This window comes from Macaca thibetana, chromosome 11 (genome assembly GCF_024542745.1).
Source record: "Macaca thibetana thibetana isolate TM-01 chromosome 11, ASM2454274v1, whole genome shotgun sequence".
NCBI lineage: Eukaryota > Metazoa > Chordata > Mammalia > Primates > Cercopithecidae > Macaca > Macaca thibetana.
The window spans coordinates 122,056,992-122,082,562 of NC_065588.1; the positions used below are offsets into that span (position 1 = coordinate 122,056,992).

Genomic DNA, 25,571 nt, shown 5'->3' on the forward strand with positions numbered 1-25,571 from the left:
TACAAAATAGTTTTCCTGTAGTCTATTTGTCAGTATTTGTCACTAATTAGTGCCTACAAATTACCTTTTGTACAAGTTCTGTTCATCGGGTTGTTTTGGTGTCTAATAAATCAGAGCTGCTGCAGTTCATGAACTTTCAGTGTTGTTAGTATTTGCTTGTGCTTTTCCTCCTGATGCATCTCAAAGTTCTACCTCCTCCCCAAAGGTTTCCAACAACTGTGATTCCATTTTTGTGAACGGGAAGGAAATGAAAAGCAAAGTGGACACAATTGTGAACTTCACCCACCAGCATTTCACCTCCCAGTTCGAGGTCACTGTCTGGGCGCCCAGACTCCCCCTGCAGATTGAGATCTCAGACACTGAGCTGAGCCAGATCAAGGGCTGGAGGATCCCGGTTGCTGCCAACAGAAGGTGAGGAATCAAAGAGAAGACTTTGGATCTGATTGTCCTGGGGCCCAGATCTTTGTGGGAGGCAAATTGGCCCTCAGGGACTCAAGCCCTTGGGAAGCAACATCCGCGGTGGGAAGCGTGTCTGGGTTTTGGGTTCAGATGGATCTGACTTGAGTACTTACTAGCAACTTGACATGAGGAAATTTTAATGAAGATAATCGTAATAATATAGTAACAACCTCATAGAGTAGTTGCTAGGATTCAGTAAAATGAATGCAATACGTAACAAGCACCTACCACAAGATGTGGCATTTAGGACATAGCTATTTTCCATTCCCCACTCACTTCTCTATTGTTCATTCCTATGTTATTCACTCTCAGTTCCCCTGCTTGTAAATGTCAGCCTTCCTCCATGGAGCACAGTACAGTGGTTAAGACTGTGGGCTGTGGGATAAGGCTGCCTGAGTTGTTCCGCCCTCTCCCCACACCGGGTAAGACTCTTCATTTTGCTGCCTGAATTTTAACCCCAGCTTTACAACTTGTACCTGTGTGATGTTGGACGTGTGATTTAACCTATCTCTTTCTCAGTTTCCTCATCTATCAATTAGGGATGATAACATTACTGAAGGGTTGTCCCAAGAACTCAGTGAATGGATACATACTATAGTAGACAGTTCTAAAGATGACTCTCGCCTGTAATCCCAGCACTTTGGGAGGCCGAGGCGGGCGGATCACGAGGTCAGGAGATCAAGACCATCCTGGCTAACACGGTGAAACCCCATCTCTACTAAAAATACAAAAAAATTAGCCGGGCGAGGTGGCAGGCGTCTATAGTCCCAGCTACTCGGGAGACTGAGGCAGGATAATGGCGTGAACCCGGGAGGCGGAGCTTGCAGTGAGTCGAGATCACGCTACTGCACTCCAGCCTGGGCGACAGAGCAAGACTCTGTATCACAAAAAAAAAAAAAAAAAAAAAAAAAAAGATCACTCTCCCTTCCCATGATCCCCATCTCCTTCTTCTTCAAACACTAATCTGGTAGTGCCGGGAGGGGATTTTACAGATGTAACTACAATCCCAAATCAGTGGACCTTAAAATACAGAGATTAGCCAGGTGATGGGGCCCACCAAAGAAGCCTCTGAAAGCAGAGTTCCTGCCAACTGGTAGCAGAAGGGGAAGTTGGGAAGATTCGAGGATGAGAACAACGTGATGATGCACTGCTGGCTTTGAAGGTGGCTTGAGCCACTTGCTGACGAATGTGGACTGAGCCACTTACCAAGGAATGTGGTAATCTTTAGTAGCCGAGAGCAGCCTCCAGATGACAACCAGCCAGGAAATGGGGCCTCAGTTCTATAACCTTAGGAACAGAATTCTGCCAACAACCTGGCTGATCTTAGAAGTGGATTCTTCCCTAGCACTTCCAGATAAGAGACCAGCCCAGTTGACCCCTTAATATTGAACTTGTGAATCTCTGTGTAGAGAATTCAGTTGAGCCTGCCTGGATTACTGGCTTGCAGAACTGTGAGTGTGTTGGTGTGGGCATTGTTTTAAACCACGAAGTTTGTGGTCATTTGTTATGCAGCCATAGAAAACGAATATAGAGCCTGTTGCCCAGTGGTGGCTTGTAGCCATAAGTCATACCTCAAATGTGAGTGTGCCTTTGGAATCAGGCAGTGAGTGGAGGCTGGAAGATTTTGAGGAGCATAATGGAAAAAGCATCAATTGCCTTGAACAGATTGTTAGTGGAAACATGGGTGTTAAAGACGTTGTTCATGATGCATGAGGATCATTGTAGAGAAATCCCAAATCACCTTACAGAAAGCTGAGATCATTGTGCACAAATGGGAAGTAGAAATCTGAACTTCAAAAATGCTGCCAGTGAGGGTTTAGGGGGAGTTGAGGAGCATGGATTCTGGTTAGGAGGTGACAGAGTGCTTCGCAAGATTGTGCCCTGCAGGTGTGTGGAAAGCAAGTGAGGTCAGATAGCTGAGGAGAAGACCAGGCAAATACTGAATGTGCGCTTAGATTCATCTTGCTGCTAATAGCAGAATGCAAGAGGAGAGAGAAAATTTTGGAAGGGCTATGAGACAAGAAGAAACAGGGACCTGATGATGTTGAAATTTTCAGTCTTTCCAGATAGCAAATGATGAAGAAATTTTAAGAGATTCACTGTCAGAAAAGTGTGCTTGAAGCAAAAGGCCAAGGGTGGATCTTGAAAACCCATTGCTGAAACTTGAAGGGCCGCTGGGGGAAGTGATACTGCCCTGCCTGCCTGATGTCTTCCAGCCTCCACCCAGGCCAGGGAGGTGCCCTCGTCTCCGTTGGGCAAACCCAGAGACATTCAAGTGGGATTCCTGCTTCACTGCAGGAAACCACAGGACCAGGGGAACAAAACAGACCAGAATAGCACCTGAGGGCTCTCAAGCCAAATTGTCATTAGAACCTAAGTGCACAAAAGTAGCCTAGGACATATGCACTGAAACAAAGCAAATTTAACTACAATAGATTTCAGTTGAACCCAGAGTTTCCTGTCATAATGTACAAAATATCCAGAACATAACAAAAATTTCACTCGTCATACCAAGAATTAGATAAACCACAACTTGAATGAGAAAAGATGGTCAACTGATGGCAATGCCCAGATGTTAGAATATGACCAGATGTTAGAATATCTGACAAGGATTTTAAAGCAGCCATACCAAAGGAAAAAAAAAGCTTTCAGTAAGAAATTAGAAATAGCCTTGGAATCAATTAAAAAGGAAAATATCTCAGCAAGGAAACATAACTTATAAAAAAGAACCAGATGTAAATTATAGAAAAATATAGAAACGAGGGTGAACAAAAGCCCTCAATAGGCTCAGCAGTACAGTGAGATGACAGAGGATAAAATCAGTGGACTTGAGAACAGACAATACAATTTACTTCATCTAAATAACAGAGAAAATAGACTTGTGGGAAAAAAGGAATGGAGCATCAGGGGTTTGTGGGACTATAAGAAAGTATCTAGGATTCCCATGATTAGAATCCGAGAAGAAAAGGAGAAAAGGTGTTGGGCTCAAACAGTATTTGCAGGAATAATGGCTGAAAACCTCTCCGATTTGTCAAGAGGCACACACGCGTAGTTTCAAAAAGCTTGAGAAACCACAAACATGAGAAGCCCAAAAATCCACGTGAAGACACATTGTAATTAAACTTCTGAAAATGAAAGACAAAGAAAGTCTTAAACACATCCAGAGACGGGTTATACCAATTTGAATGGCAATGAATTTTTCGCCTGAAACCACAGAGGCCAGAAGGACTTCGCACATTTTTCAGGCGCTAAAAGAAAGGCACTGTCAGCCTCAAATTCTTTACCTGGCAAAAGTATCCTTTAGGAATGAAAGGAGAATCAAGACATTCTTAAATGAACAAAAACTTCGAGAGTTTGTTTTCAGGAGACCTACCTTTAAAGCATGGCTAATGGAACTTCATTAGACAGGAAACTTCAGTAGACAGAAAAAATTATAATGGAAAAGGATTTGGAACTTCAGAAAGGAAAGAAGAATGATAGAATGAGTAAAAACACTGTTGAATAGGATAGACTTTCCTTCGCATCAATTTTTTACATCATGTTTGGTATTCAAAGGGGAAGGTATGACATTATCTGATGTGGTACTTAGGATAGATAGAAAAACATACTTAAAACAATTATATTCTTAAAAGTGGTCAGGGTAATGGGACTTACAGGGAACTAAGGTATCTACACTCAAAGTAGCAAAGCTTTGGTATCATTAGACTGTAATAAGTTATGCTTGCATGTTAATAAGCTCCGTGTATACCATTGCCAATTTCCTGGTTTTGATATTTTCTTATAGTTAGGAAGATGCTAACTTCAGGGAACTGGGTAAAGAGTGTATAAGATCTCCTGGTTTTTTGTTTGTTTGTTTGTTTGTTTTTTAGCTTTTAGTTAATTTGTAATTATTTTGAAATTAAAAGTTTAAATAAATAAATAGGATACAATCTGCCCTAAAATAACAGGATTGTTTTGTTTCATTACCACAAGATTTCTAAAATCTCATGTACTCATTGACCATTATGATGATACTGCCACATTTTAATGAAACACATGCCTAGTGGTGTTCTTCTTTTTTACCCATTAATTTAAAGGGAACTTCCCATTGCTAGCACAAATGGTCGACTAGTGTCATTTATCATAAAATAAATTTAACCTAAAATTATTACAAAGAAAACTAAACAATGTTGTTAAATTCTGAGTAGACACCATTGCCTGCCTATGTGAACTTGTCTTTATTAACTAATGGAAAGTAGTTAGTTCTGAGACACTTTAAAGACATCCTAGCACAGAACAGAGATATTCCCTGTGACATATTCAGAAGGATCGAAAAATAAAATGGGAATAACTTTTCAGTATGTTATTTGTTGGTTTTATTTTTATTTTTTAAATTGAATGCTATGTTTCTTTGCCACCTAATACCATCTGTCTTACTCACGGAGATACTCATTTCTTACTTTGGGAAACCAAAATTATTATGCTATTGTGCTGGTGAAAATTTTTTCTATCATTTTATAAATGGTTCTCAGACCTTTCAGGGAGGCAGAATGTCATATAGTAAAGAAAGTAGCTTTCAGAAGTCAAATGGAGCTGTATCCAGACCTGCTAATTGCCAGTTATCTGGGATACATATTAACCACTCTGAGCCTGGTTTCTTTATGCAAAAATAAGAACATGTTTCATAGCTGTTGAGAAGATGAACGGACTTAGCTATAGAAAGGAAGGGGACACACGTGATGGGGCAGCTGGCCTGGTTGTGTGGGCCCTGCCTCGGGAGACGGCCAGCTGTGTGGCCCTGGCTGAGTGGCCGCACAAACCACGTCTTGGTTTCCTCACTGGTAAGATCAGAGAAATAATTCAACCTCGCTCTTTGGGGGTGTGTGAAGATTACATGCATTAAATATGCATGGCTGTTGTGTGCTGCATGGGCAATCGATGTCCGCTCTCATCCTTATGTAAGCACGTGGAAGAGGACACACAGTAGGTCTAATTCAGCATGCACGAGTCACTCCCCTTCTCCCCTTTCTCCCCTGACACAATCCCCAGGCACCGAGGGCACAGACTGGTCAGTAGTCACCAAACAAAGCACTCTCAAAGGGACACAGGACTGCTACTTCTTGAGGGGAAGGTTCTGGAATTGCAGAGCCAGAGAGGCTTTCTCAGGGTGGATTGTGGACAGGTGGAGGTTAGAGGATAACAGGTGCCAGGGAGAGGGGAAGGGCCAGAGCCATAAGGAAGGAAGGGAGAAGCCAGGACGGGCAGCAGGAGAGACACATTTCAGATGTTTTAGCAGTAGCATGAGCAGGTCTGCTCCCAGAGCAGTGATTTTAGATTAGTGTAGGACGGTAGAAGGAAAGGATCCTTTGGCAGACTTTAGGGCCATAAGCTCAGGAAGCTGCTTCTTTCTGTACAGACTAGAGGGCCTCAGCCGATGAGGAGGTGGGGTGTTAGAACCATCCACGGCCGATGGTTCCTGGTTGGTCTGGGGTTCCTAAAGGGCCATTTCTGAGATGTCATCGTACATTGACCTACTTGGTCCTCATGTGGAACTATGAGGGAGGAAAGGGGCCCAGCTGTTCCTATGTGTTCGTTTCCAAGGGGAGGTAGCGGAGCCTGTGAGAGGGTAGAGAACTTGGCATGAGGTCCAATGTCAAAATGAATCCAAACAGCAGTTCTGACTCATATCTTAGGTTCCTCCATCCCACAGGGGAATGGTTTTAAAATTACCAGTTTCCAGGACACCAGGACCAGAGCCTCAGCCTCTGTATGGGCCAGGAAGACAGGAGCTGCCCTTGCCATTCCTGTTGCCAGCACAAAGCACGTGATCCTCACCAAAGTGCTTGTGGAATGAGTGAATGAACAGGGAATGGATAGATGGCTGAGCGGGTCCGGCAGGAGAAAGACCATTTCATTTCATTCTGTGGGCTCACCTAGAATCTGAAAAACAAGGGCATGTAGAACTTCTTAACAATGAGGACTTTATTCTGTTTTGATTCCTTGTGCTCTAGGCCTACCCGGGATAGCGATGACGAGGACGATGAGGAGAAGAAGGGACGAGGCTGCTCCCTGCAGTACCAGCACGCCACGGTGCGCGTCCTCACCCAGTTTGTGGCCGAGTCGCCTGACTTAGGGCAGCTCACCTACATGCTGGGCCCCGACTGGCAGTTTGACATCACTGACCTTGTGACCGAGTTCATGAAGGTGGAGGAGCCGAAAATCGCTCAGTTACAGGACGGCAGGACCCTGGCTGGTCGGGAGCCGGGAATAACCACGGTGCAGGTACACGCTGCCATGCCTTGCCACTTTGCCCAGCACCAGTCTGTGTTGATGAGTGGCCAGGTAGATGCTGTTGTGCAGATGTGTGTCTGTGTGCTCATGTGCACGTGGCCGTGCATATCAACGTGTGTCACTGTGCATGCATTGCCTCTGTTTGTTTGTAAGATAATAATGAGAAGCAATAGAGCATTCACCAATTTTAATAACCTAAACTCAGATTAATTTTCATATTTTAGAGAGTTGACAAAAATATCTAATCCCTTTTACCAAGAAGGCTAAATGAAACATATAGTGTAAATAATCTTTTCCCCAATATCATACTCTCCATTTTGTAATCACCAATAGAAGGTGGTTGAACTGCTGAAAGCTAGTTTTTTTCCTCCTAACCTTGAAGTTTAACCATTTAGTTATATCATACCTTGTAGACAAACTTTTTTCAAAACATAATAATCCATAGCTAAATATTCTTTATCATAGTGACAGTAAAATTATTTTCTAGCCAATTTGACAGGATAAGTATGCAGAAATGGTGCAGAATATTTCTTTATACAAATTTAAAATGTTTCTGCTCAGAGTTAACTAAGTCAGATTTTATTGTAGCCAAAGCTATATTTTTGGCAAAGCTGGATGAAACATATTATGTTCTGTGTTTTCTATTTTTGTGTAACAAATTACCACAAACTAGCAGCTTAAAAAACACCCGTTAGTCAGCTAATATTTCCGCAGGTCAGGCGTCCGCGTGGGCCTGCTGCTTTCTGTGCTCAGGGCACCACGAGGCTGAACTCCAGGTCTCGGCTGGGCTGGGCTCTTATCTGGGAGTTTGGGGAAAGACTTGGCTGCCGAGCTCCTTCAGGTTGTGGGCAGAACTTAGTGCTTTGTGATTTTAGGACTGACCGAGGTCCCTGTTTCCTTGCCCACTGTCAGCCAGGGGTCACCAGGAGTCACTCTGCTCCAAGGCCACCTGCATTCCTTGTCATGTGGTCTCTTCCGCCTTCAGTAACGGCTGGATGGAGTCCTTCCCACACTGAACCTCTAACTTCCCCTTCTGCCCCCAGCCAGGAAAAGGTCTCTGCTTTTAAGGACTCACGTGATTACATTGGGTCCACCTGAGTAATACAGGATGCCCACCCTGTTTGAAGGGCAGCTGTGCCATTCTAAATATTAGTTGTTGGGAAAATGTTGCTCTTTGAGTACCTAATATCAATGGACAGGTTTTTATTACTGCCTCTAAATTAAATCAAGATTCTCTCAGAAAATACACGGCTGTTATCATGACATAAATCAGAGGAAAGTAAATAGACCAAGATCATCTATATAAAACTCCTGTAATTGTTAAGTGTGATTGGACAACAGCATAATACTCTCCTAACCGATTCCCACGGGTGCATGCATTGAGCCAACGGCTGGGAGAGCACTTTGTTGGGAGCCCTAGTTAAGGGGTTCATGGTGCTTGTGAGGAACAGAGATGCATGAGCCTCCCCGCTGACTTTTCAGGTCCTCTCGCCGCTCTCGGACTCCATCCTGGCTGAGAAGACGGTAATCGTCCTGGATGACCGAGTCACCATCGCGGAGCTGGGAGTGCAGCTCGTAGCTGGCATGTCTCTCTCCCTGCAGCCACACCGAGCAGACAAAAGGGCCATCGTCTCCACAGTCGCTGCCCTGGATGTTCTTCAGTCCCCACAGCAGGTGAGTGTCGCAGGGGCCCTGCCTCCCTGGTCAGTGGAGATGAATTCTGTCTCAGTTAGCACGTCCTGTAAAGGAGAGCAGGAGAACCCTCATGCCTAGGACTGGGGATTCTTGAAGCTTCTTGTTTCTCATCCAGGCTGTTCTGTCTCTGAGAAAAGTATTCAGGGACTTAGACACATTTCCTCTTATGTGCTTTTCCACACCCACCACATCCCCATACGCCATTTGCTTTCTGCTGGGCTTATCTGTGCCAGGCACAGCCTGCTGCTAGACCGTGGCCAAAGGATCACGTTTTCACTTTTGCCAAAGCAGGTGGTTTTTGATACTTGGAAATTCCATTTCAGCTACTTATGCATGGCTAATAGACACCAATGTTACTGTTTACAATAATTATGGTCAACTCTAAAACTTCCTCCTATCTCTAAACTTCTATAAATTATTTCTGAAGATACCAGAGCCACTGTGCCATTCCAGCCAGCCAGCCTCACAGTGCATCTTCCCCACCCCCCAGCCAGTGCATGTTTTGCTACGTCACCACTGGGTTCTTAATAAAGAATGTTCAAAGTGATATTATCTTGAGCAGTAGCCTGATTTGTTGCACCTGAAATTGATTCAGATAAATTGCCTGATCTTTCAATATGTTTTTAAAAAGGTCAAATTCTATTGTATGTATGCAATAAATTATAGTTTAATGCTGTCATTAAAGTGTATTATTTATTCCTTGTCCCAGTGAGGCTACAGCACATTATTGATGCCAGTTCCACCAGTTCAAGGCATAACCAGAACTGTTCAAGATTATAAAACTATAGACATCTTCTCCTTATATTGAAACAATTTATATAGGAAATTATATTTATGTTTTCAAATTTGAAGGAATCTGATTATAACATAATGCTTTGGTTTCATTTTCCTTAGGAAGCAATAGTAAGTTCTTGGATTTTATTCAGTGATGGTTCGGTGACACCTTTAGACATTTACGATCCTAAGGATTATTCTGTTACTGTCTCATCATTGGATGAAATGGTGGTGTCTGTCCAGGCAAACCTTGAGTCCAAATGGCCAATTGTGGTTGCAGAGGGTGAAGGACAAGGGCCTTTGATTAAGTTAGAAATGATGATAAGTGAACCTTGTCAGAAGACCAAGAGGAAGAGTATTCTTGCCGTGGGTAAAGGAAATGTCAAGGTCAAATTCGAACCAAGTAGTGATGAGCACCAAGGAGGCAGCAATGATATTGAGGGCATCAGTCGGGAATATAAAGACCACCTCAGTAATTCCATAGAGCGTGAAGGAAACCAGGAGAGAGCGGTCCAGGAATGGTTCCACCATGGCACACCTGTTGGCCACGAGGAAAGTACCAACAAAAGCACAACCCCCCAGTCTCCCATGGAAGGGAAGAATAAGTTATTCAAAAGTGGTGGTCCAGATGCCTTCACAAGCTTCCCCAATCAAGGGAAGTCACCGGACCCCAATAATCCTAGTGACCTCACAGTGACCTCAAGGGGGCTAACAGACTTGGAGATTGGCATGTATGCCCTGCTCTGCGTCTTCTGCCTGGCCATTCTGGTCTTCTTGATCAACTGCGTGGCATTTGCCTGGAAATACAGACACAAAAGGTTTGCTGTGAGCGAGCAGGGCAACATCCCCCATTCCCACGACTGGGTCTGGCTTGGGAATGAAGTGGAACTTCTGGAGAACCCTGTTGACATTACACTCCCGTCGGAGGAGTGCACAACCATGATAGACAGGGGCCTCCAGTTTGAGGAGAGGAACTTCCTTCTGAATGGCAGTTCCCAGAAGACTTTTCATAGTCAACTACTCAGACCCTCTGACTATGTCTATGAGAAAGAAATTAAAAATGAACCTATGAATTCTTCGGGCCCAAAGAGGAAGAGAGTCAAGTTCACTTCCTACACCACCATCCTTCCAGAGGACGGCGGCCCATACACCAACTCCATCCTGTTTGACAGCGATGATAACATCAAGTGGGTCTGCCAAGATATGGGGCTGGGGGATTCACAGGACTTTAGAGACTATATGGAAAGACTGCAAGACCAGATGTAAACTCCTTTCTTATGTTTGTATTCACCTTTATGCCTTCTGTTTTTTGAATGCTGGAGCAGTGAGTGTGATCAGCAATAGGGGATGATTTAACAAAGTTTGATTTGTGGAGGTCTGGTGGGATTCATTTCTAAGCAGGTAAAAGAGGTCTGGAAAGCTATAGAAGCTGGGTTTTAAGTCTGGATATGCCTCTAAAACAGCCACATGTGGGGACTGAAGAAATTCTAAGACAACAGTTTTATGGACTGCCTGGCACAAGCTCAGTGCAAATGTATGAAACCTGACCCCACAGACATTGTTAGTCATCTCGTGACAAATGGCCATGTGGAATTAGAAAAGATTTGGGTGTTGATTTTTCTATTCCTAGACCTTTTAAAGCACAGTGGACACTAATTGCCCCTTGGCCTGAGTTTAGACATACATGAAAGATGACTGAATGTAGCTATCCTGATTTGTCATGAGCGCTGCTCATTATTTTTATATATATTTGCACCTGCACCTGTTCCTTTGACCTCTGGAATTCTTTTTGAAACATGAAGAGAAGAAATTTCAGTCTTTTCCTTGAGCTCTGTTTGATTTACACATGAGTTTTCTTCCCTGGGATTTGCCATGCCGTGTTATTTCCTGGGTCTCCAGGCAGGATGTCAGGTTTTTCCAGTTTTCCGCACTTCTTCATCTAGGGACGGTATCCAAGAAGCTTATTCTCACTTTGTTTTTCCTTCCTTTTGTTGCTGAACTCTCTTGTATAACACTGGGACAAAGGGTTTTACTTAAAATGTTAATATACAATGAGGGAGGGTCAGCTCTTTACAGTTTTCTACGTGAAGTTTCAAAAATTTGGAGAAAAGTTGTCAATCACAAACATTTATTTTTATTCTCTGCTTGTTGAAAACTCTTGGGGAACTCCTGGAGTGCATTTCTGAGGGTAAAAAGGCCCCAACATAGCTGTATTTATACAAGTACTTTGTGGCCAACACAATTTGTTATCCAAACTGAAGTCTTAAAGTAGAATGGACCTGCCCAGAAAGGAGGTTATCTAGGAAATAGATGCAGATTGCACTTTCCATTTTACCAGAACAAAAGTTTTTTTTTTTTTTTTAAGTAAGTAGAATGACATTTCAAGTTAGCAATATATAGAAATCCATTCATACAATGACAAAAAAAAAAAAAAAAAAAAAAAAAAAAAAACCTCAATCATGACTCTGGCAGAGACAAAACATTGACAGGGTGTGCATTTGTGGAGAGAAGCAATGTTTCCCCGGAAAGTCCATACAAATAAGTGACCATTCCAGAATTCAAGAAGTAGCTATTGTAGAAAAAAAAATTTAAAAACCACAGCTATTGAAAAATCAAAATGGCAAGAGAAAAAAAGAAACAACTCCTGCATAATATTTAAATAAAAATGTTATTTTTGTAGCATCATGAATGGTCCAAAGGCAAAAATTTCAGATTAGCAAAATGTGATGACATATTTATTAAAATCGTATTATTGGAAATGTGGACACTGGACTAGTATGCCTCATTATGAGCTTTACTGAGCCATTTGTATCTCTAAGAAATATAATTTTAAAGGCCCAAAGTAGGAAGGATCTGCAGGAAGTCAGCTGAAGCAGTGCCCTGACCCCAAATGGCTGACAACTGAGCTAATCCAAGGAGAGGCGTTCAGTTGTTCTCTGATTGTAGATTTCCTTGGATGGGAACATGACAACCCAGCCTCCTCTAGCCATGACGTGGCAGCCAAAAAGTTCTTTCTGTATCTCTGGCCCACAGGACTACAGTGTGTTTGTGAACAGTGCTGAAATTGCAAGTGATGTAGGCCTGACCTCCAGAGCCCAGTGTTCAGTTAGTTCTATAAAACGGGGCTTAGGAACTGAAGCTGGTGAAGTTCCAAAAATAGTTCAGTTTGATGGGATAAGGAAGCGAGGAGAGCCAGGCATTAGCTGCAAAAGGAGCTTGCAGAGAGATGGCTGACACTTTATGGGAAGATTCCTTAGTCAGCCAAAAGCTTTTCAAAGAGTTTGGTGCAGAGGTAGCTCAGAACCAACCATACAGGACTGAAGAAAGTTCATATGCTGATTGGCACATAGCTATCCAGGTGAGTCGGCTCTTTCTGAGAGGCTCTTCAGTCCTCTCTCCCTTTGGATCTCTAGCATTCCAGAAATACTGGGAATTCATTTCTGAAAATGAAGAACCTCCACTGAAATGGGGAGGAAATCTCTTACACACATACAGCAGGGTCCTGCCCACTGGTAAAGTGAAGACTTTGGGTAGGGGGTCTAACTGGGGAGGAGGTAAAGGAAATTATCACTGCCATGGGGAGTGTTATTAGGGAACATACAAATTAGAGCATTCCCTCTGATGGCAGTGCTTGATGGGGTGCAGGGGGCAAACTGGGGAGCATTCAAACATGCCAGTGCTTTCTCAGCAGGGCTGGAAGCTGGCCACAGTCCTGAAGATGCTTCTTGTGATTACTTAGAGTCACCCTGAGTGATACAGCCCCTGTGTAGCCAGCTTTGCTCGTTTGTGTTATAACCCAGTCAGTTCAAAATAATAATCAAATGGAAGGCCATGGGGGAAGGGTTCCTTCCACCATAGAACCCACACCCAGATGTATATAAACACATATACACACATATGCCCGTGTGTGTGTGTGTGTGTGTGTGTGTGTGTGAATACTGAAGAGCCAGAAAACAAACTATTCAGTAAGAATCAGCAGTGACCGTCAATTGTCCTCAGATTTGGCATGGATACTATTTCTCATGAAAGAATTTCATTAAAATATTTCCTCCTCTAAATATTTCCTGAAGATTATAAACCATGGGTTATAGCACCTTGTTTTCCAGCTAGTCAATATACAACTATTAGGTGCTGTGCCCCAAAATATCTAAAGTGGAGGTAAAGGTATAAACTATTAAGTCATGAAATCTAATTTTCTGGGGACCATGAATTTGCCTGGATTTTCCATGATTTTATGGCTGATAGACCCACATTATTAGTCTTGTTAAATAACCTGAACCAAACATTTATAAAGTCCCTTCCTCTCCCATGGGAATGGAATGCTCAGCCTCCCACTGAGGGAGACACCAGCAAGCCTCTTGAGAAGGCACCAGACAGTGAACTCCATGGTCACAGGAAGGGAGGTTCAGACGCTAGATGACCAGCATACGACCTGGAACCATTGAGGATTGCAACCGCTGCCTCCAAGGTCCAGATGTGCTGCAGTAGAGGCCAGAGCACAGGAATCAAGAAGCAGCTGCCACATCAAAGAACTGATGCTTAAACACACAGGTGTGTTGCATTTGAGAGAAGGCAAGAAGAAAAGACAATAGAAGGTTGCCCTGGAAAAACAACACCTAGCAAACCTCAGAATGCTTCATGTGTCCCAAGACAAGGAATAATTGACTTCCTAGCTGTTGTATAGTGCACACTGGCCAGGATAAATTCCCAGACTATAATAATCCTTACTATCTAGACAGAAGTTTCTATTTATAAAGTCATGCAGGGGGAAAGTTGATTGCTTTTTGTCCCATTGCCACATCTGTAGACTAAGTAATTTGTAACTTGCTAACTTTTAAGTTTTAGAACGTCCACCTTTGTGCATTTTGGTAGCAGTCTTGTTTCATTATTTTAGAAAGAGGTCTTCCCATTACTGGGATGTTGGAGCCCTTTCAGAGAACTATTAAGGCTCTGTGAGGGAACTATTCAGTCTCACAGCAAGGACCACAGAGCGTGGTTTCATCTGAACCCTATCTGTCAGGGACACCAATGTGTTTTCCATTCTAATTACCTAAAAATGGTCTCAATTCTCCATTTCATTCTCTGTAAATGACATAACAGATGGTTTATAAACTCAGCAACCCTCCCCTTTTTATCAAAATTATATACGTGTGATGTAATGCATATCACCTGTCATGTAAAGGGACGGTATGGGTGGTGGAAAAGTTATGCTAAAATATGGACTGCAGATATTTTTGTATGTAATATAGGCAATATAATGAAACACCGAGTTTTTTAAAATGAAAGCATGCAAAATTGTAGCTTTTAAATGTACAGACATCCCACTCAAAAATATCTAAACTGATAGTGGGAAAAACATTTGAGACCTAATAACATCATGAAATGCCCTGAATTTGGAATTCTGGCCTAGAAAGGATGTGGCTTATGTTGGGATTGATGATGGAATCTGCCAGAACATTTTCATCTTATTCTTCTTGACTTTTGGATTTTTTCCTTTTCTTTTTTTCTGGAAATATTTCGGAAATAAAGTGACTTCATTTTTCAGCATAAAGGTATATTCTAACCACAGGGTAACACATCGTTTTTAACATGAAAATAAACATTTAAACATTCTTCAGTTGTTTCATTATTTTATCTGCATGTTCCCTAAAGCAGCTGTATGGTTGGCTATAATATGGATATGTTTTTTTCTTTTCAGCCAGAGATTTTAATACTCTTGATGCAGTAATAAATGGACATCAAAAGAAAACATTTCATAAAAGTTGCCAACATATTTTACTTTTAAAACATTTCTTATTGTTTTCCTAGTAGGCTGGGGAAAGCTTCTCAACAGATGTCTCAGAAAAAGATCTGTTTCTCACGGCCCCGTCCAGGATCAAACCATGTTGAAAGTCAGTGCTGAAATGCATGATGCTGTGGGGTGTTTGAGAGCCTTTGACCTCTGTCCACTCTTTGATCTTTGCTTGTCAATGGCTTGGTCTTGTACATGTACTTGGGGCAGGGGCTTTGTGCTGGACCCAGGGTGCTGAGGTTCCCAGAACAGGCAGAGCTCTAGAGACATAAGAAAACCACAGGGCAGGCGGGGATTCTGTTTGAGAGGCTGAAGTAGATGTTTCAGCTGAAAGATGGGTGGTACACTTGCCAAGTCCCTAGAGGGGCTAGAGGCTCTCTGTTGGGGTGTGTGTATTTCTTGAAACTGCAGAGTCATTTTTGGCCTGCTGGCAAATGCTACTCTTTGCTTTCAGGATGAATGGGGATGCCTCTTAGGCAATAATTTGACATGTCATAATAAATGCCCAATACCAAACCTAGTCTTTCTCCAGGCCCCTCAGACATCATTCAAGTAATTGGGTGTAAACACAGGAGCTGCCTTTGTGAAACGGAGGCAGGATTTCCTGCCTCTAAACTATTGGCAGCAAAATGCCAAAAATGTGCTCCCAGTTGCAAAACCCCAGCCCCATCAGAATTGCTTCTCAGCACTTTGGGTAACTGTTTTCCACTAACAGCTTCCTCCTTGTCTTTTCCCTGGGAACATGGGAGCACTGACACAGAACTCAACCGGTCCAGCACTTTGGGAGGCCCAGGTGGGCAGATCACCTGAAGTCAGGAGTTTGAGACCAGCTTGGGCAACATGGTAAAACCCTGTCTCTACTAAAAATACAAAAATTAGCCAGGCGTGGTGGTGCATGCCTGCAATCCCAGCTACTCTGGAGGCTGAGGCAGGAGAATCACTTGAACCTGGGAGGTGGAGGTTGTAGTGAGCCGAGATTGTACCACTGCACTCCAGCCTGGGCAACAAGAGCGAGACTCCGTCTCAAACAAAAACAAAACAAGAAAAACAAAAACAACTAGTTCTTCCCAGATCTGAGCGTGCATGTATATATACAGTTTAGTAAAATATGTTTCAAGAAAAGGATAAAAGAAAGCTTGAAATAAGATTTGTAAAAGAATGAATGCTTTATATTTAGGCTTTGTGTGTGAGTGCAAAATGTAAACATGGCATTTGAAATTTTTTGGTATTGAAATCCTTAATGCCTGTTACTTTCTTTATGGTTTTATACAATTGAGATAGGTTCTGAAGTTTTTCTGTTGTTTGCTTTTAGAAATTTTTAAAAATGCAAAAAAAATGCAGAAACATTTTCATCTGGGTTACCGTGTTTATAGACTATTCTATGGCTCAAGACAAATAGGACACCATCATTTTCCAGATAAGAAATAACAGTTCAAGTTCATTAGGGAAATTATCTTCCCAGTCCAAGAAAGCAATAATGTTATCAACTTACAAGATTGGACAATCTTCTTATTCTGTGAGATGCCTTTAAAATTTCTTTGGATTTAATTGCTGCTCTTGGTCAGTTGTTCAAATGAAACATTGTAATTTTATGTTAACGACAAGAGTCTCACGGGAGTCTCTTTAGATGCTGCAGGAACTGAGGGGATAGAAGACCTCTCTATACATCTACTTTGTCCATTGGAGTAAAGCACTTTACAAACAGAGAGATGGATGCCGCTTTGGGATTTGGGGTCTATGTGATGCTGATTTTTTTCAAACCTATTTGGAAATATTACTTCTTTGGGATGGCTGAAATAACTTTTGACCTGACACATCTTTCTTTACTTCCTGTGGCCAAAAAAGCAAGTGAGACTTTCTGTTTCCCATTATAAGGCTGGAGTTGAAATAGTCTGCCATGTTATTGTTACCTCCTTTGTAAGAATTTGACTTTCTGAATGAAATAACAGATTGCCAGTGTCAACACTGACCATATGATATCGTTATTTCACTTAGAGATGCTTCCTCAAAGAGCGTGCCTTTTTCCTCCATCGTAACCGCTTTAGGATCTCTGTTTTATCCATGTATTTCCCACGTAGTACAAGCATTTTCCATTTCCATGAATATTACAGGCTGAGAAGGAGCACACATCTGGCATTGATAAGCACACTGGCCCAGGCACTCAGCCTTCTCATTTCATTAATCTGGTTGGTGACAGTTTCCATCGGGCACACCTGGAAATGTACATCGGACCTATTGCCGTCTCATTGCTGCAGTGCAGTGAATTACCCCAGAGCCACCAGTTCACATGCCCAAAGATGAACTGGCCCATGGAGGGACTTGATCTCCAAGTGACTTCCTTTCTGTAGTTATCCTCTGCTGTGACCCTTATTTTGGACTTCTAGCAAGGGCACCCACTCAATGTGGATTCCAAGAACAAAACCAGTTGTCCAACCTCCATTACAGAGGTCTTCTAGGTATTTCCCACACATTATTGTGGGCCTAAGCAAACACCACAACTATGAAAGGCTGAGAGTGGAGAATTAAGTAATAAGGAAATGATCAAACCTAGGGAAAAATAAGTGGCTATAAAACACTGAAAGATAGTCACACCCACATAGCGCGTATCATGCAGCAGACCCGTGCTCTTAGAGGGAGGTAGTGTGTGTCTTCCCATGGCAAATAATTTTTACAATACTGCTCATGTATAATGTGTGTCTACAGGGCATGCTGTTGTCTCAAAATTGAAATGTGCGTCTTAGGTATCAGTTCCCAGCCTCAGACTCTTCTCAGGCAGGTGGACCGGATCTCAGCTGCAGAACATAGTGAGTGGCCAAACCTACACAGCCCAGCCAGTCGTGCACTTTGGGGTGATTGCAAGGCAGCAAATGGTGGGGACAAGTTTTGTCTGGCATTCGAAAAGGTGTTATCCCTTACTTTCTACATTTCTGAATCGGATTCTCGTTCCCTGGTAAATGCCAGATATTATAAACAGAGCATGCTGTTATGACATTGTGCTTCTATATACCTTTTTGTATAATGTATCTATCTCATTATATTACCTATGGTTTCAGTATGACCTGTTGTGTATGTTCCACCGTATATTTAATGTCTCTGTAAAGGCACTTCCAAACATTTTCAAAACGAAGAAATAAAACATGTTGGATGATTCCTTGTTACAGTAAAACGATTAATTGGTAGGTTCCAGGAAATAATCTTTTCTTCAAATAGGTGTTCAGAGGTAGATATTTAGATGTCCTTAGGTCTGGCATAGACGAAACTATGTCTTCAGGTTCTTGATGGCAGTTATGGACTGAGACCTTGGGAATAAAGGAAAACAATGGCTTATTTAAGCATGAGGGCAAGATTCCCAGAGAAATAGGCTGGCTCTTGAGCCCCAAAGAAAATACTTTGGCAAAACATCATGTTGGGCCCTTGTCTACATTAGGAAGGGACCATCCAGAAAGAAGACAGTGGTGCCCCATGAATGTCTATAGCTAAGACATGCAAACTCAATTCTTGGAAAAGGGGAAGAAAAGTCCATTTTTCTTTAAAGCTGACAAAGTTGAGTTTTAATGAGAGAAAAAGCTTTATTCAGATAAAGATATGAAGCTTTATTTTATAAAAAGCTTTATTGTATAAAAAGCTTTATTCAATAAAGATATGAAGATATATCTTTATTCAGATATGTCTTCAGAAGTTTGAAGTGACAGGAAAGTATTTATGAGGTCTGAGTGGCAGGAAAGCTCATTTAGGCACCAAAAATTCCAGTTCATGTTCATAGTCTTGGGATGTGTTACATTTAACTCCATAACAATTAAAATATTTCAATGTGTTGAGTCTCCACTGCTCTGCAAATCTTAACCAGGCGAAGGACCTCTACCATGCCATACCTCTACCCTCTTCAGACAATTGGCTTTAATGACTCTGTTGCCTGAACTAAAGTCTGCCATTGCTAACTAAAATCTCTTAGAATTCAGCCTTAGAAAAGCAAATACCCGCCCATGACAGTGTCACGTTGGCTTTCTCAGATAACCGTGGCAGTCTTAAGCCAACATCCATGCTTCCTGTGATAGTTACCTGGGTCTGTAGCAGCTTCTTAACCAACAGCATGGTCAGCACTACTCTAGACATAAAGAGTTGTTTACAGAAATCCCTTCTCTTTATGCAAAGGGCAATAACTTTATAAACAGAACGTGGCTGAGATACAACCATTTCTTCAATGCGTTGACAATTCCTTTAAACAAAGATGTAAAACAGAACTCAAGAAGGTAGCATCTCCAAGACCTCTGATGCCACCTTGGAGCACGGTTAATCTACAGGTGAGTTTCCGTGGTGGACTGGACACAAACTTGTCTTGAGCTACACATAATGGAGAACCTTGCTTGGTGCTGCAGATAATTATGGGTCAATGCTGTTGAAAATTGATCTTTTAGTATTCTAAATATTTGAATAATACTTGTCCTAAAAATTGTTAGCATGAACTTGTACATTGTATATACAGGTATTCTTGTTTTAAACCTGCAAGATTAATGACAATACTGACATTGACATTACCTAATATTAATAGTTTATTTTTCATACAAAGCAGGGGAGAGCTTATATTTCCAATTTCAGTGTTTCTTACTTTATTTCACAAAATCTCAAAGACCTTCTATGGCCTAGGAACCTTCCAGTGCCCTTTTCAGCAGGAATAAGAATGCATATTTGGGCTGGGTGCCGTGACTCACGCCTGTAATCCCAGCATTTTGGGAGGCCGAGGCAGGAAGATTACTTGAGGTCAGGAGTTCGAGACCAGCCTGGCCAACATGTTTAGTGAAACCCTGTCTGTACTACAAACACAAAAATTAGGTGTGGTGACGCATGCCTGTAGTCCCAGCTACTTGGGAGACTGAGGCAGGAGAATCACTTGAACCTGGTAGGCGGAGGTTGCAGTGAGCTGAGATCATGCCATTGCACTCCAGCCTGGGGGACAGAGTGAGAAAAAAGAATATATATTTGAATTTTTATACATTATGGTGCCTGTTAACTGGATGACTAGTGTCCCTTTCTGTGTGCATTGAGAAGGTGATCAGAGATGGAGGAGGAAAAATCGGGAAAGTGATGTTAACCAAGGGCCAATTCAGGGAGCATGTTATTGTTTATCATTGTCACTCTATATGAGTCACATCTGTCCTTGGGTTGGGAGGGTTCCTTCCTATTTAATTAGGAAATGTTAGCACTTAAAGCTCATCTAGGGAGCATGATTAAATAACTGCTGCAAGTCTGAAGCTGCTCTACCTGGAGGATCTATAAACTAAAGCACTCTTTGGTCCTAACCTTTCTCTTCTTCTCAAGGAGCCTCTGAACTTCCCATCTTTCCTTACGTGATCTGAAATCGAGTTCTGATGTTTGGAGACCTCTGTCAGCCTGTGGCAGTTCCAACTCCATATCCAGATTCTCAAATGCAAAGGGGAAACTACCAAACCTAAAATGACTACAGATTATGTTTAAATGCCTACAAGACTTAATATTATGCCAACTTCATCACTGTTAACTTTAGAACCCATGAAATTTTCATGACATTTGAAAACCATGGTGGGACTCCCTAACTTTCCAAGAATTTTCAAATGCATACAGTGAATACCAGTGAATGGTAGCCGATTGAAAATGATAAAGAGTATTTAAAACCAGATAATTTCATAGGCAAAACAATAATTTTACCAAAGAAATGCATTTCATATTTACATGTGGTTTTACCATAAATGTTAGATGTGCCTTGTAGTAGAACCTTCAGATGGAAGAGCATTTGTGGGGTCTGCAGTGGCCCCGAGAGATTGCCCTGGTTCCGGGAATCACCTGATGTTGTCTTCATCCTGGTGATGAGAAGTGTGTTCAGAGAAGGCACAGGAAATAGGAGACCTATTGGTAAATTATAGAACCAAGGGTGCTGTTCACTTTATTTTATCTATTTATAACGATGAGTATGTGGTTGAAATGTGAATATGAGAAATGAAGTATTTTTAAAAACCTGACATTACTTCAGTCTGCAATATTCTAGATTTTAAAACCACCAATATGCTTTATTTAACATTAACACAAAATTATAGGGCAAAACAGGAAAAGAACTTGCTTTTCATATTGAGAGGAACACTTTCATATGAAATGGGAAGTAATGATCCAAAATAACCACTAATTTCATTAATGTGATAATAAAAGGTAAAAAACATCCACCTTGTTACCAGGTTTATGGATCTGGCAAAAAAGCAATGAAAGCCCATGACTGCAGTGACCTGATACTTTGAGGAAGAGAGAATTCTGGCAGTAGTGATTGGGTACGGAGTCTTTTTGGTCAGATAAAAGTCAAAATCATATACCAGGCTAAGGAAGCAGCACACACAGAGGTATGGAATTCCGTGTTCTTGAAATGTAAGGGACAGGAGATCATTAGAGCCTGGCTGAGTGGGGGAACCTCACTGTGGAGCTCATACTTTGTCTTGTGATTCCTGTGGAAAGGGGGTGAGCAGGCCACCAGCAGGAAGGAGATGTGACCTGAGTGATGTTTGAAAAACAAACCTATAGCATATCAACCATGTACAGGGCTCTAGATTTGGGTCTGAGGTGTTAAGGTGTTTCTTACTCCAAAGAGTTTATGGTCATCTAGGAGATGGGTGCCTGGGAATGTGTCCTGAATTCTGTTCAGTTCTTAAATGGGTGGGCGGTGGGGGGGAAGAGTTTAAAGCTGTTGTTGGAGCACTTGAACTGAGTAGGCAAATGTGAAATAAAATATGTTTGGGTCATACTGTAGTGAACTCTTTGGCATGGTATTTCTCCAAGAGCATTATAATTAAGCTTGGCCAGATTAGATGATGAAAAAAATAAAAAGAAACAAACAAATCACTAAAAAATATAATTCTGTGAGCACATTCTGTTTTTGGGAATGCTTTTTAATTTTCTCCCATGAAGATTTTCAGGACGTATTTAAGACTTTGAGAAATATGGCTGTAAAAAAACATGTTAAGCATTCCTTAACTCTGAATTTTCTATACATTACCCACCTTTATTTTCTTTCTCATTTTTCCCCATTTAAATTCATTATTTATTAATTAGATTTGTTATTTGCTTATTTTCATCTAAAACCTATTTAAATGCTCATGGGCTGCATTGCACACTTTGAGGAATGCCCCTGCAGAGTGTTCTGTCAATATTGTTACAAATTCAAATTCTACTTTATTTTTAGTTTCAGCAGTGTTTTAGGAAATAAAAGTACCCAAGGAGAGAGAGGATAGGAGAATGGAGAGGAAGTGAATATTGAGTGATTTTAGAACAACTGTTTGATCCTATGGATTATTTGCTGTGCTTAAATACATACCTGGAATCAGTAAAGCTTTGGGATTCAACACAAACCACAAAACCCATCTAAGAGTGATGAATGGGGCAGGAAGGCAGGTACCTGCTCAGTTCAGGAAACTGTGAGCCCTTTTGAGGCTAATCAAGGTAAATAAGCTAAATGCTTTTATAAAAATACGTTTACAAGAACTAATCTGTCTCTTATCGGCCCAAGCACTAATGAGACATTCACACTAGAAAATCAAAATCAGCTACTTTTGCTTGAGTTTGCTTTGTTTTTCTAATTAGACCTTATTTTTTAGAGCACTTTTTGATTTATAGCAAAATTGAGCTGGAGGTTCAGAGGTTTCCCATATACGTCCTGCTCCCACACCCACACATGTATGTGTAGGAGATTGAGTTCACCTTTTATTTGTTAACAGGCATATTGAGATATAATTCGCACACAACACAATTTAAAGTATAGAGTTCGGTAGCTTTTAGTATATTCATACCTTTACCACAATCAATTTTAGCATATGTTCACTTGCCTAGAAGAAACCCTATACTTAATAGCAGTCACTCCATTTTCCTCAACCCATTAGGTCTAGAAAGCCACAAATTTGTTTTCTGTATCTGTAGATTTGCTTTCTTTTTCTGAGGATCTCATATAAATAGAATCATAAAATAGGTGTATTTCGTGCCAAACTTCTTTCACTTAGCATACTGATTTCAAAGTTGGTCCAACTTATAGCATATATCAGTACTTTATTCCTTTTTAGGGCAAAGAAAGCTTCCATTACATGGATACCCCACATTTTATTTCTCTACCCATCACTTGCTGGCCGTGGGTTGTTTGCAACAAATATTCATATACATATTCTCGTGTAAACATATGTTTTCGCTTCTCTTGGGTATATATCTAGGAGTAGGATTGCTGGGTCATATGGTAAATCTCTGTTTAATGGTTTAGACTCAGTACTGTGTTTTCTGCCTTTCCACAGCTCACAGTTTCATAAAGAGGCAGGAGCCTTTTGTTCAGGGCTCCTTGGCAGTAAGGTAATTTCTTCTTCTGCATTGTATCCAGCTGACCCTTGCTCAGTGCTGTTCTTTGGGGAAAGATGGAATGCTGGGAAGCCAGCACCTCTTATTCCCTCTAGCTAGCACTTTTACAGTGATAGATACAATAGATATCTTCAGCTATTATTGTTGAATTATCTCTCTGATTCTGTCCAATTTTGCTTCATATATTTTGGGGCTATGTTATTAGGTATGCATACATGGTCATTATTGTTATATCTTTTTGATGATGTGACCTTTTTATTGTTTTAGCACTTTTATATCTTTACCTCTAATAACATTTTTAAAAATTGAAAGTTGATTTTGTCTGATGTTAGTACAACCACTTCAGCTTCTTTGCAGTTGCTGTTTGCATGACATATCTTTTTCCATTCCTTTACTTTCAATCTATTTGTATCTCTGGGTCTAAAATGTATAGATAGCACATAGTTGAATCTTTTAAAAAACACATTTTACAATCTCTGATTTTTATTGGAATGTTTAATCTATCCACATTTAATGTTATGATTAATGTAGCTGAATTTATTTCTGCCATTTTATATTGTGTTTTTAAAATATCTCATGATATTTTTATTCCTGTATTTCTATTGTACTTTTTTTGCATTAAGAAATGTTTTCCAATGTAACATTTTAATTCAACTGATAGATTTTCACTATTTGTTGAGTTATTTTTGAGTGATTGTGCTCGAGCTTGCCATCTATGTCTTAACTTCAGATTTGTACTAACTTAATTCCAGGAAGATATAGAAGCATTATTCCTACATAGCTCTATATCAGCTCCCTTTTCCTGTGGTATTATTGTTATACAACGTACACTATATATGTTACAAATTCAGTTATTTATAGTTATAATTATTACTTTACATATATCATTTATGTCTATTAAAGAAGCTGAGAGCAGAGAGGAGATAAATTATATATTTATAGAGTTTGTTATATTAAGCTTCTTATTTGTCATTCTGATTCTCTTTATTTGTTCTGGTGGACTTGAGTAAATATGTGGTGTTATTTCATTATGCACACACAGCTTTGCTCCTTGTCATTTTATTTATGCTGTCTTTCTCAAGTATATTGCATTTAAATACATTATAGGTCCAACAATTCAAATATATTTATGTTGTGTTATACAATTGCTTTTTAAAATCAGTTAAGATAGAAGGGATATGCGCTGATACTGTGGTTTTTTAAATTATACTTTAATTTCTGGGTTACATGTGCAGAACGTGCAATTTTGTTACATAGGTATACACGTGTCATGGTGGTTTGCTTGGTTTGCTGCACCCATCAACCCATCACCTACATTAGGTATTTCTTCTAATGTTATCCCTCCCCTAGCCCTCCACCCCCCAACATGCCCCAGTGTGTGATGTTACCCTCCCTGTGTCCATGTGTTCTCATTGTTCAACTCCCACTTATGAGTGAGAACATGTGGTGTTTGGTTTTCCGATCTTGTGATAGTTTCCTGAGAATGATGGTTTCCAGCTTCATCCATGTCCCCGCAAAGGACATGAACTCATCCTAGACAATAATTCAAACACACACACACACACACACACACACACACACACACACGGCACTAGTATCTCTACATACTATGTTTTATAATTACATTACTGTCTTTGCCAATGCCATTTGTGTGTGTGTGTGTGTGTGTATGTGTATTTGAATTACTGTCTAGGGTCACTTACTTTCAGCCTGAAGAACTTCTTTTAGTATTTCTTATAAGGAAAGTCTGCTAGCAACAAATTCTCTCAGTGTTAGTTTATCTGGGAGTATCTTTAGTTTTCCTTTTTGAAAAATAATTTTTCTAGCTATAGGACTTTTGCTTGACAGTTTTGATCTTCTGTCATTTTGAATATGTCATTCCATTCCCTTCTGGCCTCCATTGTTTCTGATGCAAAGGCAACTTTTAATCTTGTTATGATTTCCTTGTGTGTGATGAGTTGTTTTTCTTTTTCTACTTTCAAGATTTTCTCTTTGTCTTCCAACATTATTATTATTATGTCTTAATGTATATCTCTTTGAATTTACTCAATTTGGACTGTGTTGAGCTTCTTGGATGAATAGATAATGTTTTTCATCAAGTTTAGGACATTTTTAGCCTTTACTTAAAAAAATTTATTCTGTTTCTTTCTGTCTTTTCCCTCCTTTTTGTACCCCCCTTTTCCATATATTCGGTGTATTGAATGGTTTCCCACAATTCTCAGAGGCCTTG

The 25,571-nt window shown here is 40.8% G+C and overlaps 1 protein-coding gene across 6 annotated transcripts in view; it reads left to right on the plus strand.

The window, feature by feature from the left end:
• TMEM132B (transmembrane protein 132B) overlaps positions 1 to 18,139 on the plus strand; it is a 1,306,862-nt gene extending 1,288,723 nt beyond the window's left edge. For all 6 annotated transcript variants that reach the window (XM_050747883.1, XM_050747885.1, XM_050747886.1 and 3 more), the window contains 4 exons: positions 206 to 411; positions 6,450 to 6,720; positions 8,212 to 8,403; positions 9,319 to 18,139. In XM_050747883.1, the coding sequence (XP_050603840.1) occupies positions 206 to 411; positions 6,450 to 6,720; positions 8,212 to 8,403; positions 9,319 to 10,464 (1,815 nt within the window). In that variant the 3' untranslated portion in view covers positions 10,465 to 18,139. The remainder of the gene's footprint in view (positions 1 to 205; positions 412 to 6,449; positions 6,721 to 8,211; positions 8,404 to 9,318) is intronic.
• Positions 18,140 to 25,571: the final 7,432 nt, after the last annotated feature.